At 48.1% G+C, this 18448-nt stretch overlaps 1 protein-coding gene across 8 annotated transcripts in view; it reads right to left on the bottom strand.

Moving 5' to 3' along the window:
• Klc1 (kinesin light chain 1) overlaps positions 1-18448 on the bottom strand; it is a 65188-nt gene that overhangs the window by 10114 nt on the left and 36626 nt on the right. For 4 of the 8 annotated variants that reach the window (XM_023705694.1, XM_023705692.1, XM_004645388.2 and 1 more), the window contains exons 7-12: positions 17717-17890; positions 17512-17611; positions 15972-16021; positions 15816-15883; positions 14420-14528; positions 2076-2210 (exon numbers count right to left, since the gene is read on the bottom strand). In XM_023705694.1, the coding sequence (XP_023561462.1) occupies positions 2076-2210; positions 14420-14528; positions 15816-15883; positions 15972-16021; positions 17512-17611; positions 17717-17890 (636 nt within the window). Of the gene's footprint in view, positions 1-2048; positions 2211-14419; positions 14529-15815; positions 15884-15971; positions 16022-17511; positions 17612-17716; positions 17891-18448 lie in introns of all 8 variants that reach the window. The other 4 variants (XM_023705693.1, XM_023705691.1, XM_004645385.1 and 1 more) reach the window with 1 other exon arrangement.

The following is an 18448-nucleotide window of genomic DNA, read 5'->3' on the forward strand; positions in this document are numbered from 1 at the left end:
GATGGCTCAGTGGTCTAAAGCACCTACTTAGAACAAGCTTAGCATAAGCCCAGGGACCACGGTTCAATCCCCCAGCACCACATGCCAGCCAGCCCGCCCCCTGGTGGGCTGAGCTGGCCCCCCCACAAATAAATAAATAAAATTAAAAAAAAAAAAAACTCAGCAGGAGAAACTTTTTTGTCATCAGTAGAGACAAGCCAACATGCTGCGCTGCACTGTTCGACTCTAAACCAACCCATCTTCAGATGGACTCCGTTTACCACCTGCTACCTCAGCAGAGCAGACTGCCAAGAAGAGCCTGACGGAGCACGCCGTGGGGCTGAGACCCGAGAACTAACAGGCAGGACTGAAGCCCAGACAACTTATCGGCTTATCAAGACCCTGTCACAGAGCCAGGGAGAGAGCTCGGTGGCATAAGCACCTGCCTGGCAAGTGTAAGGTCCTAAGTTCTATCCCCAGTATTACAAGAAAGAAAAAGACTCTGTTACAAAAAAATAAAGGGCTAGGTCTACTGCTTGGTGTGAAGGCCTTAAGTTCAATCCCCTACACTACAGAAAGGAAAAAAAATCCCACGTGTGCACACTGCAGTCACACACCTTATAAAAACATGCTGTGAAAATAAATTTCAATCAGAAGCTGGGGAGCACAGTGTGCCCCTGCCAGAGAGGACAGCCAGGCCAAGGCACCCAACCCAGAGGCTCGGCCTGGCTCCCACCCCAGGGCACTATGCCACAACACTGTCAGGCAAGGGGCACAGCCCTGCCAGTGCAGTGTGTGCAAACGGCAGACACTCAAGGGAGCACAGCTGTCACCCAGGCCTGGGAAGGCGCTGGGAAGGCCCTGGGAGTCCTGAAGACTCGGCGCAACTCTGGGCTGGAGACGAGCCCATCACGAGGGTCGTGCGAGTGTGGACCTAGAAATACTGTCTCTGGGAAAACCCCTCCAGAACCTCACCCAGGAGTCACTGGGCACGTGGCTTTGGCAGACCAAGCAGCGGGGCCCCTGAGACAAAGCATGCAGTGGCCGGAGTGACCACGAGAGGACAGGACATAGCTCAGACAGGACCAGCACAGGCGGCCTCCCAGGCTTGCTGTAGTCCGCAACCACTGCAGCCAGGCTGGTGCCATCAGAGCAGATGCTGATTGGATGTCTTAGCACAGAAAGAACCACAGCAAGAAAACAGAAGTGAAGATGGTCCAGAGAATGTTCTCTCTATAATTTTAGCTTCTAACATCTATAAAGTATTTGGTCAGGATGTTAGCTCCTACTGAACTGCTACAGCTGAATAGAAACCAAAAACATTTAAGACGGTAAGAAAGTCCCATATCGTAATCTAACAAAACTGCATGGTAACAATTCAGTAATGACCTGTATGCCTAAGGGGGCGAAATACATTCTGCACCTGACACTCCCTGCACACTCCCAAAGACACCAGCTCAGAACAGAGAGCATCCACGGACCACAAGAACTCCAGAGGGACCACTGGCTGCCACTGGGCATGCAGCAAGGAGCCCTCCCAAGAGAGCGTGGAGCAGGGCAGGGCTGTGCAACCCCTCGGGGTCCACCTGGATGAATGATAGCCAGGCAGCCCCAGATGAAGAGCAGACTGACTCAGGGACTCCAGAGAGGACCAAGGATGCTCTCGACTCAGCAGGACAGCAGCCACCCTACGTTTCTGCTCATGCGCTGTTCTTTTCAAAAGTAAAATCCAATTAAACAGCTTCTGCCACGAAAGCAATGTCAGCAACAAATCCTGAGCAACTGCTCAGGGAGGTTAGCAGCCTGGGTTAGCAGTGAGACAGCGAGTTAGCAGCAAGTTAGTTGTCCAGGCCATGCCAAAGGCTGGTCCCTGAGCACAATGGCACTGAGTGGCCAGGACACTCAGTCAGCATGCAGCGCTCAGGCAGCGCTCCTTGGGGAGGACCCTCTCGAGGCAGAGCTGCAGGGTTAGCGTGAGTTAGGACTTACAGAAGCCTCCCTGGCACCGTGCCAGAGGGGAGCGGGGCAAGCGCAGGGCAGAGGGCCCGGCCATGCGCGTGCGTACTTACCCCGTTCCACTCTACGCTCATACTCACTTCCTCCCCTCCGTCGGCACCGCTTTCGTACTTGACCACGTCCGAGCTGAGGCTCTCCCGGCTGCGCCGCTTCTCCGTGCTCTCGGGGTCGCCGAGCACTTCAGCCACTCTCTGTTTGTGCACAGTGTCGAGACCCTGGCGGCCAGACAGGAGAACTGTGAGCACGGCCAGCTGAGCAGAAGTTCTCAGATGCGCCCGCCGCACTGGGCAGAGTGCAGCTCTCAATCCTCAGAAGGCAGAAGTCACAGCCACAAAAGACTTCCTTTTTTTTTGTATTTTAGGGAAGAGTCTGCACGGCGTTCAGGTTCTCACAACTAGATTGGACTCACAGCGATCCGCCTATTTATAGCCTCTCAAGAGCTGGGGTTATAGGCGCACCACCACACCCGCACCTCCTAAGTGGCAGCTACAGGCTTGGGTCACATGGTGCACACACTGCCTCTGCAAATTCAGAGCACACTGTACTCTGGAAATTTTCCTCTCAGTAAAAAGAGAGCTTTAGTTAATAATTTCTAAACTAAAATTTTAGAAGTCTATCTAGAAATTATCTGGAATGCTTTTAAAAAAATCAAGAGACAGATGGATAGACTCGACAGGTGTGATAAGGGCCAACCACAGCTCAGCAGATTAAGGCGCCTGCTTGGACAGGCGCAGGGACCAGGGTTCAAGCCCAGCATGCGGTGCTGGTTCCACCCTCGGGGTGCACTGAGATGGCAACTGAGGCTGGGCGTGATGGTGCACTCCTGCGATCCCAGCACTCAGCAGGCTAGAAACAGGAGGGTCACTACAAGTCCGATCTGTGTAATGAGACCTTGTAGTCCCTGTACTAAAATACATTAAAAAAAAAAAAAAAAAAAAAAAAAAAAAAAAAAAAAAAAAAGACTGGGCGTGGTGGCACGCGCCTGTAATCCCAGCACTTGGGAGGCTGGAAACAGGAGGATTACTGTGAGTCCAATCTACACAGTGAGACCCTGTAGACCCTGTCCTAAATACATAAAAAAAAGTTCGATAGGTGTGATAAAAGTGGGGAACTACCCACTCAGGGCCCCCCTTCTGTCCTTCTCTTGGACAGAAGCTTTCTTTCCCCCAGTAAATATATTCTGCTCAAAAAAGTAAATAAATAAATGAAAGTATCTTAAGATTTTCACGGCACAGTCTTGGTGGCAGCCAGGCACAGAGGCACACGCTCACAACCCTAGCACTGGGAAGGCTGAGGCAGGAGGGTTGCCCCATGTTTGATGCCAGCCTGGGTACACTGATGAGTCAGCAGCTTACCGTCCTGCGGGAGCAAGACACAAAGCACAGAGCCTAAGGAAACCTGCTCCTTGTAATCCCAGCAGGCTGGAGACAAGGTGACAAATTCCTGGAGGGAAGCTGCCAGCTAGTGACGTGCAGCCTGAAGAGTTTGGTGAGTGCCACAAGAGAGATGCAAACAGCAGCGTGCTCACGCCAAATCAGCCGTGCACAGTCGTGCACGTAGGGAACGTGTGTAGCCGCAATAAACGCGAGAGGTTTTGGTGGGTCAGCAAGACTAAGCTCAGTGAGGCTGAACTAATCCCGTCTTCCCACGGTTTCCTTCGCTCCAACAGATAACAGACAACATGTGGTGCCCAGTGTGGAGGCGGGGAAGACAACCATAGAAAGTTTAAACTAAATTAAGGGTTGCTGGACTGCGGGGCAATGTATGCTCAGGGTAAGCGAGACCAGTGGGAAAAACTCAGGGTAAAGGACAGTAAATATGTCCTCTTACCTGGACGATTAAAATGACACCAAGTACTTTCGAAGAATTATGTTCTCTTATAAAGAGGCAGTGTTACTGGTTACAGCCTAAGGGACAGGTTGCTTTAAACTTAAAAGTTTGGAAACAAGTTATAAGAGCTCTAGCAGTTAGTCAACTAGGAGGAGCCAGTGTGTGGTCCCTGCGTAATTTGACTTCCTTGGCTTTGGAATCCCTGCAGCCTGACTGACACTGAGGAGTGCAAGCAAGCAGCTCTGCAGCTCCCTGTCCTGGAGCGTTCCCCTACTCCTCAGACCCAGGAGGCGGGTCCTGCAAAGGGTATCCAAACTGGAGGGGCCACTGGATGTTTCAACTCCACCTTCAATGTTTGCTAAAATTCAACCTCTGCCTCCTCTCCTAACTAAACCCTCCACTCCTCCATATGACAATAAGGGACAGGGACTCGGGCTTTACTGGAAGGAAGAAAACAGAGACCCGAAGGCTTAGTTTTTCCTGTGGTCTCTGCAACACTCACCTCATGATGCAGCCAACCTACGTAACTGGATTAACACAAGCAACAGCAAATGAACAAGGTTGCTTGCTCATGATTGGGAAATGTTATGCCGTGTATTATTTGTTTAAATTATGGTAAACTGGATGAGAAAGGCTTGTCAAAAAGAAAAAAAGATAAAAACAAACTCCTTTTTTGCTCTACTCAAAAGGCAGCATTAGTTGCCATTATGTTAATACAGGACTGCTCTGATTCATTAACCCTCCTCACTGATTTCCAATATGCTAAACAAGCAGTAAAAGAAACAAAAACTAGGACCAGCCAAATAGCTCAGTGGATTAAAGCGCCTGCAAGCAAGTGCAGGAGCCAAGTTCGATGCCCTCCCACTCCACCCCTAAGACAGGGACTGAGACTGGGCATGGTGGCGCACGCCTATAATCCCAGCACTTGGAGGCCATAAACAGAGGAATCACTGTGAGTATGATCTAGTAGTGAGACCTGCCCTGCAGACCCTTCCCTAAAATACAGGAAAAAAAAAAAAAAAAACACCTGCTACTTGGACTCTAGATGGTTGTGAGTTAACGCTGTTGTTTTCTATGCTGCAACATCTTTATTAAAACTCGAAGTCAAGGCCTTGAAGATGGCTCAGTGGAATAAGCACTTCCCTGGCAAGTGCAAGGGCCTGAGTGCAATTACCAGTTCCACCAAAAAAAAAAAAAAAAACACACACACACACACAAACTAGAAGTCAGCCTCTTTCTTATGCATATTGGAACTTACACTACACTGCTTAGCCCTGTGTCACCAAGAAACAACCGGAGGTCATTTAGTTATAGGTAACGTTCTAGCTGTCTTCTGAAAGTTCTGTAAAGCTTTGCATATCTCCCTTATCTCAGGAATTCCTTATAATCCCCAAGGGGAAAAAAATGTTAAATGTATAAAAGCCAATAGGAAACAGACTGAGCTAACCAATCTAGCCCAACCGCTACTGGCTGCCTGCCAGAGAAACGCCTGTCCACACTAGTGCCGCTTTCTACATGACTCGCCTCCCCATTTGGTCCTGGATTTAATCAATTTTACCGAGCAGTGGTGCTTGTCATCTCACGGGTTGACTCACCTCAGGCCCACCTACACGAGGTCCCATGTTCTCCACCCACACGGGTTTACGCTATAGAAATCTCTAGAAGAGACAGCTTCCCGGGGTAACCCGCTCGGGTCCCCCTTCGGTCCCTCTCTTGGACAAACGCTTTCTTTCTCCCAATAAATATTCCGCACTTAACCTCCATTTGTTCGTAAAATTAATTCGGTTTTAGAGAACACAAACTCGTCCCAGGTATCTTTCAGGCTGGGAGTTTCATTCCCCTATATCAATAGTATCTATGTTTAAAATCTGGGCACAATCAAAACATCCACTGGTCAGAGCCCAAGCGACAGTGGGCACACACAGTGACTGCACCCAGAGGCCACAGCTGCAAGGCCACAGCTCCCTTAGAGCTCTAGGAGGTAATGTGGGCCCCAAAAACCCTTTGTAGGCACTAAGACCATCAAGCTGCTGCTAGCAGCTCCCCAAGCATAGCTAGGGAGGAAAACCAACCAAAGACAAGAGTCCCAGTGCTAAATCTTCTGTGGGTTTTGTTTGGTGTAATCAAAGCTGTTTTTACAGGGAAATCAAAGTTATAGTTCTATCCAAACCATTGTTTCAACCACACCAGATTCTTGCATTGCTCATTTGGTCATTCTTTAATAAAATTTTAAAATTATTAAAAAGAAATATTAGGTTAAAAAATAAAAATTAGGGGCCAGAGAGATGGCTCAGTGGAATAAGCACTTCCCTGGCAAGCGCAAGGGCCTGAGTTCAATCCCCAGTTCCACAAAATAAAAAAATGTTTAAAAAATTAATTAAAGGAAAAACATTTTAAAGACTTTTCAAATGCAAGTGTGGATGGCCTCCAGGTAGGGCTACTACAAAGGTGAAGGGCCATTACCACAAGAATAAAAGCTAACCAAAAACAAAAAACAAAAACAGAAATAAAGTGGGCTCCTCTCTCCATCACAATTGAGGTGAGGAAAAGCTTTCACATTTTCCCCTTAAGGTGATTAAAGTATATTTTAAAAGATTACTTAAGATTTTTTAATTCCTAGTAAATTTGGGTTTTTTTGTTTTTTTATTTTATTCCTAGTAAGTCTGATTGTTTTACAGTCCTAAATTAAAAATAGGGCTTTGATATTTTACAAATATAAAGGTTTGGAATAATGTCCAAAAAGCTGTGGGGGAGCCACCTATTGGCCAGACAGCTCAGCAGATTAAAGCGCCTGCTTAGGCAGGCCCAGGGGTCAGGGGTTCCATCCCTGGCCTGCTGTGCTGGCCCCACCCCTGGAGGCCACTGAGACAGGGAATAAGACTGGGCATGGTGGCACGCACCTGTAATCCCAGCACTTGGGAGGCTGAACAACAGGAAGGATCACCATGAGTCCCATCTGTGTAGTGAAACCTGTAAACCCTGTACTAAATACTTTTTTTTTTTTTTTGCAGAACCGGGGATTGAACTCAGGCCCTTGCGCTTGCCAGGGAAGCACGTATTTCACTGAGCCATCTCCCCGGCTCCTAAATACATTTTTTTTTTAAATTAAAAAATAAAAGCCATGAGGTTTAAAGTTACTTGATGTTGACATCCCACTTAAATAATAAAAGGCCTAGGGGTAGTCTCTAAAGGGGTACAAGCTATGATAACTTCTTCATATTTGGGTAAACTTATGCAACAAAGATATATTGTGCCCCAAACTGATCAACCATTCATGATTTATACTTTATTTGATAACATTAATTAGTTACATCTAGATTTTGGACTAATTTCTCTGGTGTTACTGTCTTTATCCTTCAGGTAAGTTAAAGTAATTTGTTTTATTTTGTTTTGTTTTTTACAGATAGGTCATATTAGGTTAAGGCATGGCTTCCTCTTCCAAAATAAACACAGGTTTCTCACGGTAAGATCAAAATTCTATTAAAGTAAAAGGGAAAAATAAAAATAAAAATAAAAAAATAATAAAGTAAAAGGGGAGTCAACCCCTCCAACTTCACTTGTCAATATATACTATTAATTTTTTTTTTTGTTTTCAACAGTTCATTTTATTAAATAATTTGTAAGGTCAAACCAATTCATTGGCTAGTTAGGGGAAACTATGCCTTCACACTATCATAGCATAGATTATGCCAGGTATTATTTTTTGAGACAGGCTATCATTAGGGAATGTAGGCTGGCCTTGAACTTGCAGTGATTTTCCTGCCTCAGCCTCCCAAGTGCTGGGATTATAGGCATGCTCCATCATGCCTGGTCTATGTTAGGTGTAAGAACATTCATATTCACAAAAAATTTTAATTAAAGTGGGAAGGCAGACCCTTGCTCATCAGGAAAATTGTGTTAAATGTTCCAACATATCTGTCTTGCTTTACAGTGATGAGTACCATGATAAGTTGTTCCACATACCACCTTTTTTTTGTTCTGGAACTAGGATGGAACTCTGGACCTTGGGCTTGCCAGGCAGTCACTTAAGCCACTGGGCTATCTCCCCGTTAAATTTTTAAACTTTTACAAAAGACAATACAGCAACAAAAAGACAAAGCAGATAAGAGAAAAAAGGCTAAGAAGGGCCCTTTGGAGAGATCTCCATACTAGACAATTGAAAGGACTCAGTCCACTACTCAGCCCACCTGGGGCAACGCGTACACTTCTGTTCTTCCCGAGAACGCTAAATGACCTGTCTGGGTACCAGAGTGTACTGTCAGGCTGTACAATGAAGCCAGATCTAGAGATGTTAACCGCAAAGAGGCCCTATTCAAGGAACTGACCAAACAAATCTAAGGTCTAAACGTATACTGAAATATGTAAAAATAATTGAACTAAATTATATTAGTATTGCTGGGGAGATGGCTCAGTAGAATAAGCGTTTCCCTGGCAAGCGCAAGGGTCTGAGTTCAATCCCCAGTTCCACCAAAAAAAAAAAAAATTGCATTAGTATTAAGACAAAAAATAGAATACATAAATTTTTCTAATGAGAGATCTCTAATAGCTGACAAATAACAAAATATGACTAGTCTACTTATATTTATCAACTTCTAAAAATTTTAACAGTTACTATAATTTAATTTGGCCGGGGAGGTGGGGGGGGTTGGCTCAGTAAAATAAGCACTTGTCTGGCAAGCGCAAGGGCCTGAGTTCAATCCCCAGTCCCGGGGGGGAGGGGGATTGGCGAAAGATTTGAGAGCACTCTTGATTTTATAAGGATGTTTATGTGTTCTGTGTATTTAAATGTTTGTGTTGTTCAACGAACAGCTGTTCTTTTTTCTTGATTTGTTCTAAATATAATTTGATATAGACTTAAAAACATGCTTTAAAAAAATGCTTTTTCCTAAATTACCAGATAGTCAAAATGATATCAAAATTTAAGCTAATTAAACAAAAATTCCCTGGAGTGGGAAGAAATTATTAGAGGAGTCCAATTAAGAGATGTGGCCACCCTTTTTATTCATTAACGTGAGCTCCCCTCACATCCCTCGTGCTCCTGGGGGAAGAGGGACGTCCCTTCGCATCCCTCATGCTCCTGGGAAAAGAGGGACGTCCCCTCGCATCCCTCGTACTCCTGGGGGAGGAGGGATGTCCCCTCGTGTCCCTCATGTACCTGGGGGACCAATTCAGTATCATCTCTGGAAGCTAGGAACCTCTTTGGAGCATATGTCAGCATGGAAAGGTTATGTATGAAGTTTATCTTCTTACAATTTACATCTAAAAATTACAAGGAACACCATAGATTTTGCACGGGTATGTATTCACCTTCCTTATAGGCTGCTGGTAGGGCCTAGTTATTGGAATCCCTCTAACTATACCATTATATTTCACAATTGTTCTTTATATTCATGTCTAAATTCTTCTATTAGCCTTTAACTTTTTCTAGGGACACTTATATTAAAGCAAGGACCAGAATTTGGCTTCCTGTACCACTACAACACTGGTGGCAAGATTCTCCTTCCATGATGCTGTTCCAACATTTGCTGGAGGGACTAAAGAAGAGAACAGAAAGAATGACAACACTGACAGCCATAATTTTAGAAATAACAGCGGTCACAGCCACAGCTGCTACAGCTGCAGTAACATGAGCCAAGGTGTGCAAATTGTTGGCTTTGCGCAGCAGTGACACAAGGGCTCAGAACGATTATGGACTTCAAAGGCACATAGATTCAAGATTAAACACTAAGATAAATGATACAGAACAAGCTGTTGTCATGCTGGGAGATCAAATTGTTGATCTACAGCATCAACTTCATTTACACTGCGATCAGCATACCTCCTCCTCCTGCGTAACTCCAGTTCCATAGAACCAGACGTATGTCTCATGGAAAAGTGTAAGCAGACATTTACTGCATCGTGGTAACATACCTCTGAGATCTTGTCTCTTCACAACATGCTAGTAATACTTTTGCAAAACAAAAGTGAGAATTGTCTGATGCTCATCTGTTACAAGACATCTCTAATGGCAGTGAAAACCTTGATCCTTTCATGCTATGTCAGTGGGAGTATGTGCGGTAACAGTGTATGCTGTCTGTACCATTTGTGTACCGCGCCTCACATGGCGCTGCGAGGGCGAACCACGCCCTCACTCTGATCTTCACAGCAGCTTAGCACAGAACAGAAATGGGGAGATGTGGTGACAGGAGTCAGAGTCCTAGAGGTGGCACCTGTCCTTTGTTCCTTTTCCTGGGAAGTTGCCAACTAGTGACATGTAACGTCGGAATTTGGTGAATGCCAGGGAAAAACGCAATACAAATTAGCAGCTTGTTTATACCACATTAGTTCTGTACACTCCTCAGCCTGTTAGTAGGCCTCAATAATGTGAGGTGTCTGGTGGGTCAGGGCTCACTTAGAGTGCACTACACTCAGTGAGACCTCTGAGGCTGCATTAATTCAGTCCTCCCATCGCTTCTTTCAGCTCCAACTGATAAGACAAACAACACCTGGGATACAGTTCAAGGCTAGCCTGAACTGCACAGAGACCCTGTCTCAAAAAGAAAGACTAGGAGCTGGGGAGATAGTTCAGTGGAATAAGCGCTTGCCTGGCAAGTGCAAGGACCTGAGTTCCACCAAAAAAAAAAAAAAACTATACTCTTGGTGGTGGGCCAGGAGTATAAAATTCACTCAACCCCTGTGTGTGCTTGAAGAGTTTCACAGGATGCTAGGAGATGCCCAGCTCTTATCTTAGTACCCTGGGATTTCTGGCTTCCAAACCAGCACATAGCTGAAGACTTGGATATCTCTGCTCCAGCTGACCTTGCTAGGCTGACACTTACGCCGCTGAGCTATGTCCCCAGCTCCCACCTCACTGCTAAGGTACAAGCAGCAGTTTTCAAGCACACTCAACCGTGGGGAGTGCAGGTGGAGGCGCCTGCATCCCCCTCAGGCCTTCTCGTGCCAGGGAAGCTGCCATCCTTGTGCTCACAGGCAGAGCCCTGCCTGCGCCTCTCTACCTGCTGCAGCTGCCCGCCTTCCAATACAGTCTGGATTCCAGAGCAAGGCCGTAAAGGTGGCCCAGTGACGCTGTCCTCTGCCGTAACACGCCACACACACGAGCCACCCCACACCACAGGAGCAGCCACCACAGGGGCACCCTCAGCTCAAGTGCTGCCTCACCCCAGATGTGAGGCAGGGTGCTGGGAATCTGAAGAAGCACCTCTGGGCACCCTCGACTGAGCCCAGGGGCTCCAGAGCACCAGGCAGGACGAGACACATTCTGTTGCCACCGGGAGGCTCTTTCTAAAGAAACACTCTAAGGCATTTAGGTATAAGTTCAGCCCAAGCCAATAGAGGCTGTAAGTCAACAATCACAGAACAGCCTGCATGTATCCAGTCGGAAAATACACACACAGCTGCCTGCCGGCAACCAAAGCTACCACCGCCACGTCCGGCATGTGCACATGCACACAAACACTGAACCCCTCCACCAAGCCCAGCCACAAATGGCACAGAGAGGCATCTTTCCTGTGCCTCCTCCTCTACAGACTATCTCAACAGAACTGTGTAGCCCTGGACTATGAAGGGCAGGGCTTCCTTAGAGTTCCAACTAATAAATTAGTAATCAATCCAGTGACAGAGAGAACTCAACTGACAAGCTTTGAGACATAAAGACCTGACTTGGTGGCAGTGGCCTGATGCAGGTCTGGACAGAGAGCTGCCACCGCCACCACCACCCCTGTGGGTGCAAGAAACCAGGGAAGGGCGACTGCTGGCCTCACCCAGGCGAGGGGCTCACGTGGGCACTCTGGCTGCCATCTCTACTTTTATGTAGTCTTAGAATTTCTGAGATAGTTAAGAAGAAAATAACTTGGGCCAAGAGCCAGGGAGATAGCTCAGCAGCATAAGCACTGGTCTGGCAAGTGCAAGGTCCCAAGTTTAATGCCCAATACCACAAAAATAATTAGAGCCCAGACATCTTTACCTTTTGTACCCAATCATCTCTTTAACCTTGAAGAGTATCAGTATATGGTTCGCTTGTACAGTCACCCTCCACTTAATCCCAAACATCCGAAGTGCGCACACACACCGAGGGTATCCCATTGTGCTGCTCTGCCCCTAGGAGATGCCTGCTGGGAGTGGCCAGTCGTGCATAGCTGTGCTCTCCTGTGCCTGGCACTGCCCACAGCCGTGCTGAGGTTCACCACTCACTCTCCAGGCTGCAACACTGTGCTGTGTGACATGCCGGCCCTGGCTCAGCGGCTTCTCCTCACGTGGACACAGCTGCAGCAGGGGGTGCCACTGCTGGGAACGGCACATGAGCTCAGCTGACTGATCCATACCACTACTCGCCCATGCCACGTGGAAGCCAAGTGAAAGTCAGGGTCCTCTGCAGACTTGGGTGGAGTGGAGAAAATGCAGCCTCTGCCTTCCGCACCATTCCGTCTTGTAGCCCCAATCCTATGCTCTGTGGGCACTCACGTGCTGCCCGGTGGCCACCACAGAGCTACGGTACAGGGCCACAAGCCAGGCTTGGTTTTCTGTTCATCACGGTGTAGAACAGAAAACCTTACAAGAAGTAAGGTGTACAGAAGAGCCCAAGCCACCTCCTCAGGTCGGCGGGTTAGGGCTGGTTACACAAGATGGGCAGGCCTTTGCAGACACAGAGGCTGGGCTGGCGAGGGTAGACAGGCTCTCTGGGCACCACACTCAGCTTTGGGCCCGGCGGTGCTTTGGACCTGGGCAGTCCCCTCAAGGCCTGCACTCAAAGAGCTTCATCCCTGCCTAGTGCTCTTCTAGGAGACCAAGGGTCCTAGTGAGGTCTGCTGTACGTAGAGGTCCCCTCCTCCTCCTCCCCCCACCTCCCAGCCGTCAGTGCACACTCTGCACACCCCGCTGGGACCTGCAGTCTCACACAGGGCCCGCTGACCCCACACTGAAGCCCAAGTCACCCCTTCCTCCTCACCCTGGCAGCCTCCAATGTGTCTCAGTGACAGGAGCTAACCACAGGCACACACCAAGGGCCAGGGCTGTAGGGCCACATGGTGAGCACAGTCTGTTAGGGACCACTGCTGTGCCCATCGCTGCATCACCCTGCATTCCTTCAGAGCACGGCTCCAGGTTCTCTACCTGTTCTCTCTGCTTTCCCAGGGCCACATGAGGTGCTGACCACAGCCAGTGCAACACACAGCTCTGGCGACCAGTGCCTCTGGGCCTTGGGCTGCCGTGGGGAGCCATTTCCCCTGCCCTGGCTTTTTTTTTTTTCCTTGTATTTTTTACGGAATGGTCTACAGGGTGTTCAGAGTCTCACTACTAGATCGGACTTGTAGTGATCCACCCATTTACAGCCTCCCAAAAGCTGGGATCACAGGCACATGCCACCACACCCAGTCTCAACTGCCATCCAGCACACCCCAGGGGCAGGGCCAGCAAGGCAGGCCCGAGGATTGAACCCCTGGATCTTGCGCCTGCTTGTAGGCACTTTAATCCACTGAGCTATGAGACTGCCCCCCCTTTTTTTTCTGGCTCCTTATCTTAAGGTCATGTTCTGCCTGTGCTCACTCTGGGTCCCAGCCCCTTGCCCCTTGTCCAACACATGGCTTACACACATTGTGACTCACTTGGGTACCCACCCTTTCTGTCCTTTCACTTTACTGGTGTGCTTTAATATCCAAATATTTTCAATTTGATGTATTCAGTGGGTTAAGTTGTTCTTTTTCCATTTGTGTTTTCGGTGTTATATTAACAGTATTTTAATCAATGTTACTTGTGAAAACTAAAATGTTTCCAATTTCCTTTGGTTTTTTTTTTTTTTTTTTTGGTAGTCACTGGGATGGAACACAGGTTCTCACACGTGCTAGGCAAGAACTCTTTATTACTAAACTATTCCTCAAGCTCTAGATTTTCTAAATCAAGCCAACAATAAATGCTGTATAATGGCAGGCCTGGTGTTGCATACCCATAATCCCAACTACTCAGGAGACTGGGGTAGGGAGATCGCAAGCTGAAACCCAGCCAGGACCACTTAGTGAGATGTAAAATTCAAAAAGTGCCAAAGCAATAGCCCAGCAGTACAGCACTTCCATGGCATGCATGAGGCCCTGAGGTCAAGCTCCAGTGGCAGGCATGTCTCACTGTGGGAGACCACGGCTTAGTTTTTTTGTTTTGGTTGTTTGAGACAGGCTCTTACTATGTACTTCAGGCTGGTCTTTAACTCACTATATAACCCAAACTGGCTTCAAACTCACAGCAATGCCCCTGCCTCACCCTCCCAAATGCAGAGATTACAGGAGTGCACCACCAGCTGTGTAATCTCATGTTATTTGTGTGCGTATGTGTGCACATGCGCATTTGGTACAGGGTCTTGCTATACAGCTTGGACTTGTAGTGATCCTCCTGTGTTCAGCCTCCCCAGCACTGAGATTACAGGCATGAGCCACCATACCTGGTTTCAGAGGCCGGCTCAGTGGGCCCCAGGGCACAGCCAGCACAGCATGCAGTACTAGGGATCGAACCTGGGTCCTTGCATTTGCCAGGAAGGTATTTGGACCACTGAGCTATCTCCCTAGCCCCAATCTCATACTTCTAACGGATGAATCAGAGGTATCTGACTCACCTGCTTACGTGACCTCATGGCGGCTTCTTCTAATGTTTCTGCAGCTTCAAATTTCCCCTGACGTCGGTAAAGTGCCCCAAGGTTCTTCAAAGTGGTCGTGACAGTCGGGCTATAAAAAGGTGCACGAGACAGAGCTGTGAAGAAGCATCCTAGCGCAGTCGCTGCCTGTAGCAAAGGACCTGGCGTCTGCCAGGCCCATGTCCTGGGGAGTACAGGCTCTAACTCCCTACAACCTTTGTATCTGGCTTGCTTGTTTTTCCTTCCCACTGTGCATCTTGCACTGGTGCCAGCAGCCTATGGGCATAGCAGCGAGGCCACAGTTTGGGGCCACATTTGCTCTGGCATGGGAACCACAAGAGAGTATTCTTGAGAGCTTGCAATCAGGCAGCCCATCACCCCATGGGGCCGCAGCAGGCAGCCACTGTGCACATTCAGGGCCTGGCCCAGACTGCATGGGATGGACGAGGGCAGGCGGCCCCTTCTCATGAGAGGGAGATGGCACACACAGGGAGGCAAGAGGAGCTGCAGTTGAGGAAGCGTGGCTCTAGCCAACAGGGCGTCTTCCAGGAGACTGCAGATCAATGTTGAGACACTATAGCGGCGCTGCAGTACTGGACTTGCAGAGGTGCTTCACTCTGTCGCTAACAATAGGCACAGGTACTAAATGCAGAAGCCACTTCAGGTCTTTAAGACAAGTACGCACCAGCAGAGAAAGACAGACACAGACATCATGTCTTACGGTAAACGTGAGGGGGCTCTTCGAGGCTGGTGGTATCTACTCCATATAGAGTCCACAGAGTTCTCATACAGATGAAGGAGGAACCGAGTGGTAAAGGAACAAGGAGTCATAGCAGCAGAACAGCAGCAGGGAGCACACTGCTCAGATGAGGCCACAGCGGCTGGAGGCCCGGGGCACGCAGGGGAGCACTAAGGCAGGCCATGGTGGGACTCAGGCTCACCCCGGAGCAGCTGGGAGCATGGGGATGGCCCCTCAGCCCTGCCCATGTGGCCAGGGGAGCTTGCTTCAGGGTGGCCTCTCAAGGCCCCACCACAGGCCTGCCCTGGGTTACTGTGTGGCTGCCTACAAGGCTGCTCTCCTCCTCTCAGTCAGCACTCCTGCTACTGCAGTGCAGGCTATGTGTGCTGATCCATCTCCACAGGCACTGAGCAAATATGGGCCTGTCCAACCGAACACTAAGAAGTTTGCACAGGGGCTGGGGAGATGGCTCAGTAGAATAAGCGCTTGCCTGGCAAGCACAAGGGCCTGAGTTCAATCCCCGGTTCCACCAAAACAAAAAAAAAAAAAAAGAAGAAGTGTGCACATCCACCCTTATCGAGCCATCCCCGTGGCCCTGTACCCTGCCCTGGCTTTGGGTTTTCTGACAGACAGACCTACCTATCCACTTTGCAGGCCTTGTACCAGCCCCCGTACTCTCCAAAGGACGTTCCATCCTTCTGCTTTCCCTAAAGTATAATGGACAATTTCAAATGAGTCATTTGTCTTAACTCTAGGGCATCCAATTTAGAAAATCCCTTACACAGTTAGACTTACTTTGCACTCTTCTCTTTCTTCAGCATGCATCCAAATAGGCTTATTTTCATCTAGGAAAGAAAACATAACACTATAAACTGAAGACTGAGGCAGTTCCCTGGCCAAGCGCTGTCAGATCTAAGTAACTGCAAGGTCTGGGTTTGATTTTTGTCTTTCTCAGTTACTTCTCTCAGCCTGACAGATCAGACTCGTGCCGGAGAAGGCCAGGGAGGAAGGAGCTGCTGCTCATGGCCCTGCAGCCCCAAGACGCAGACGGCAGGTGCCTGGCTGGGGAAGCTCCTGGCTGACGAGCCTGAGGACCGCGTCCACACAGGACTGCTCACGTAACACCTGTGAGCCCATGGAATAATACTCTGCAAATAAAAGGCCTCAGTGAGTCAGGAAATACCCAGGTATGTGAATTAATGAAAACAGCCTGGGCTGGTGAGATGGCTCAGTGGTCTAAAGCACCTACTTAGAACAAGTTTAGCAAAGCACAGAGACCGCGGTTCAATCCCCCAGCACCACATGCCAGCCAGCCGCGACTGAGTTCAATCCCCGGTTCCACCAAAACAAAAATTTAAAAAATTTGTCAGGAAAGCGCTTATTCCACCAAGCCATCACCCCACCCCCCCTTTTTAAATTTATTTTTTATTTGTGTGTGTGTGTGTGTGTGTGGCCAGCTCAGCCCAACTGTGGGCTGAGCTGGCCACACACACACACACACACACACACACACACACAAATAAATAAAATTTAAAAAAAAAACACAGCCGTTTCCCTCCACGTCTAAGGTTTCCCACAGACCAGTTACAACTGTCCTCAATCTAATGCCTCTGTAACACCTGGTAAAGAAAAACAAGCACAGAAGTATTTTTACCTGAACAATTTAAATTCTGTAGAATATAAACTATGAATTAAGCACCCATAATCTTCGAAATAACACAAAAGAGACATAACCTTAGCTCTCTTTAAGACAGACAAAAAAATAAAATAAAAAATAAATTTAAAAAGGGGGGGGTGGGGTGATGGCTTGGTGGAATAAGCGTTTTCCTGACAAGCACAAGGCCTGAGTTCAGTCCTCCGTTCTGGAAAAAAAAAAAAAAACACTAAATAAATAAATAAATAAATAGACAGCTCAGAGGTATGGGCCAAGGAACAGGTTTGCTGAGCACTGGGTCTTAGTCACACCCGGAGAAGCCCTGGGTTACTGTCCCAAGTGCACTCTAGAGTTCGGGGTTCAGGCTGCTCCTGAAGCACACATACATAAGAAAGACACAGCACAGCGAGAGGTGTCATGGATCCTCCCTGACAGAGCTAGCAGCAACACCCAGGCACAGGCACACAAGACACACTGTTCTCACCAACAACAATGAAGTGAAGCAGGCAGGTGAACATGCAACCTGTGCAAATCCTCTCTGCCAAGCACCGCTGAGGAAAATGTGCCAACTCCTGTCTAGAAAGCTGATGTGACGATGTGGGTATCGCCCACCTCCCACTGAATCCCGTGGGAACACGCCATACAACTGCACCTGCCTGGAGGCAGGGCAGTACTCCTTACCATCCACAGAACCAAACTCCCGCTCGTGTGCTCGAGTGAGAATCTCTTTGTACAGTGTTTCTGCTTGTTTGAACTTTCCTTGTTTCAGATAGCAGGATGCCTTAAAGATAAAATACAGCATTTAATGTTCATCACACGACACATTTCTGTGTAGTGAGCAGCAAACATTGCAGAAGCACTGGGGCCCAGCACAGCCTCTGCATACCAGGTTGTTCTTGGTCTTGGCCACGTTGGGGTCATCAGGGCCCAGTTTTGTCTGGTAGATCTCCAGGGCCCTTTGGTAATAATATTCCACCTCTTCATACTTTCCCTGGTTCTGGCATAGTAAGGCCAGGTTATTCAACTGCTTGGCAACGTCAGGATGATCTTTCCCCAGGACCTGGGAATGAACACCAGGAATTAGAAACACTGTTACCACTGCCACCACCTGTCAGAAGGCTCCTTCTAAAACCTACACCAGACTATACTCCACGACCTAGCTCCAAGGGCCTCCATGCTGCATAATGACAAAATGAACCAGAATCTCTTCCTCCTCCTCCTCCTCCTCCTCCTCCTCCTCCTATGTGAGCATGTGTTGTGTTGTGTGTGTGTGTGTGTCTGTGTGTGCATGCGCACACGCACGCTACCAGGAATTTACACTGTGCTACATCTCCAGCCTTTTTTTTAAATTTTGAGACAGACTCTTTAAGTTGCTGAATTATCCAGGTGGGAATCAAACAACCCAAATCTATCTTGTTCATCCTTAGCTACCCAACCCTACACATTAAAAAACAAGCCCAAATAACAATAGGTTGTCTTCTGGATGGTTAACAACCTAAGTTTGCAGACCAAAATTAGAGAAAAGGGCTGGTGAGATGGCTCAGTGGTCTAGAGCACCTACTTGGAACAAGCTTAGCAAAGCACCGGGACCGCGGTTCAATCCCAGCACCACATGCCA

This window comes from Octodon degus, unplaced genomic scaffold (assembly GCF_000260255.1).
Source record: "Octodon degus isolate 3935 unplaced genomic scaffold, OctDeg1.0 scaffold00226, whole genome shotgun sequence".
Lineage (NCBI taxonomy): Eukaryota > Metazoa > Chordata > Mammalia > Rodentia > Octodontidae > Octodon > Octodon degus.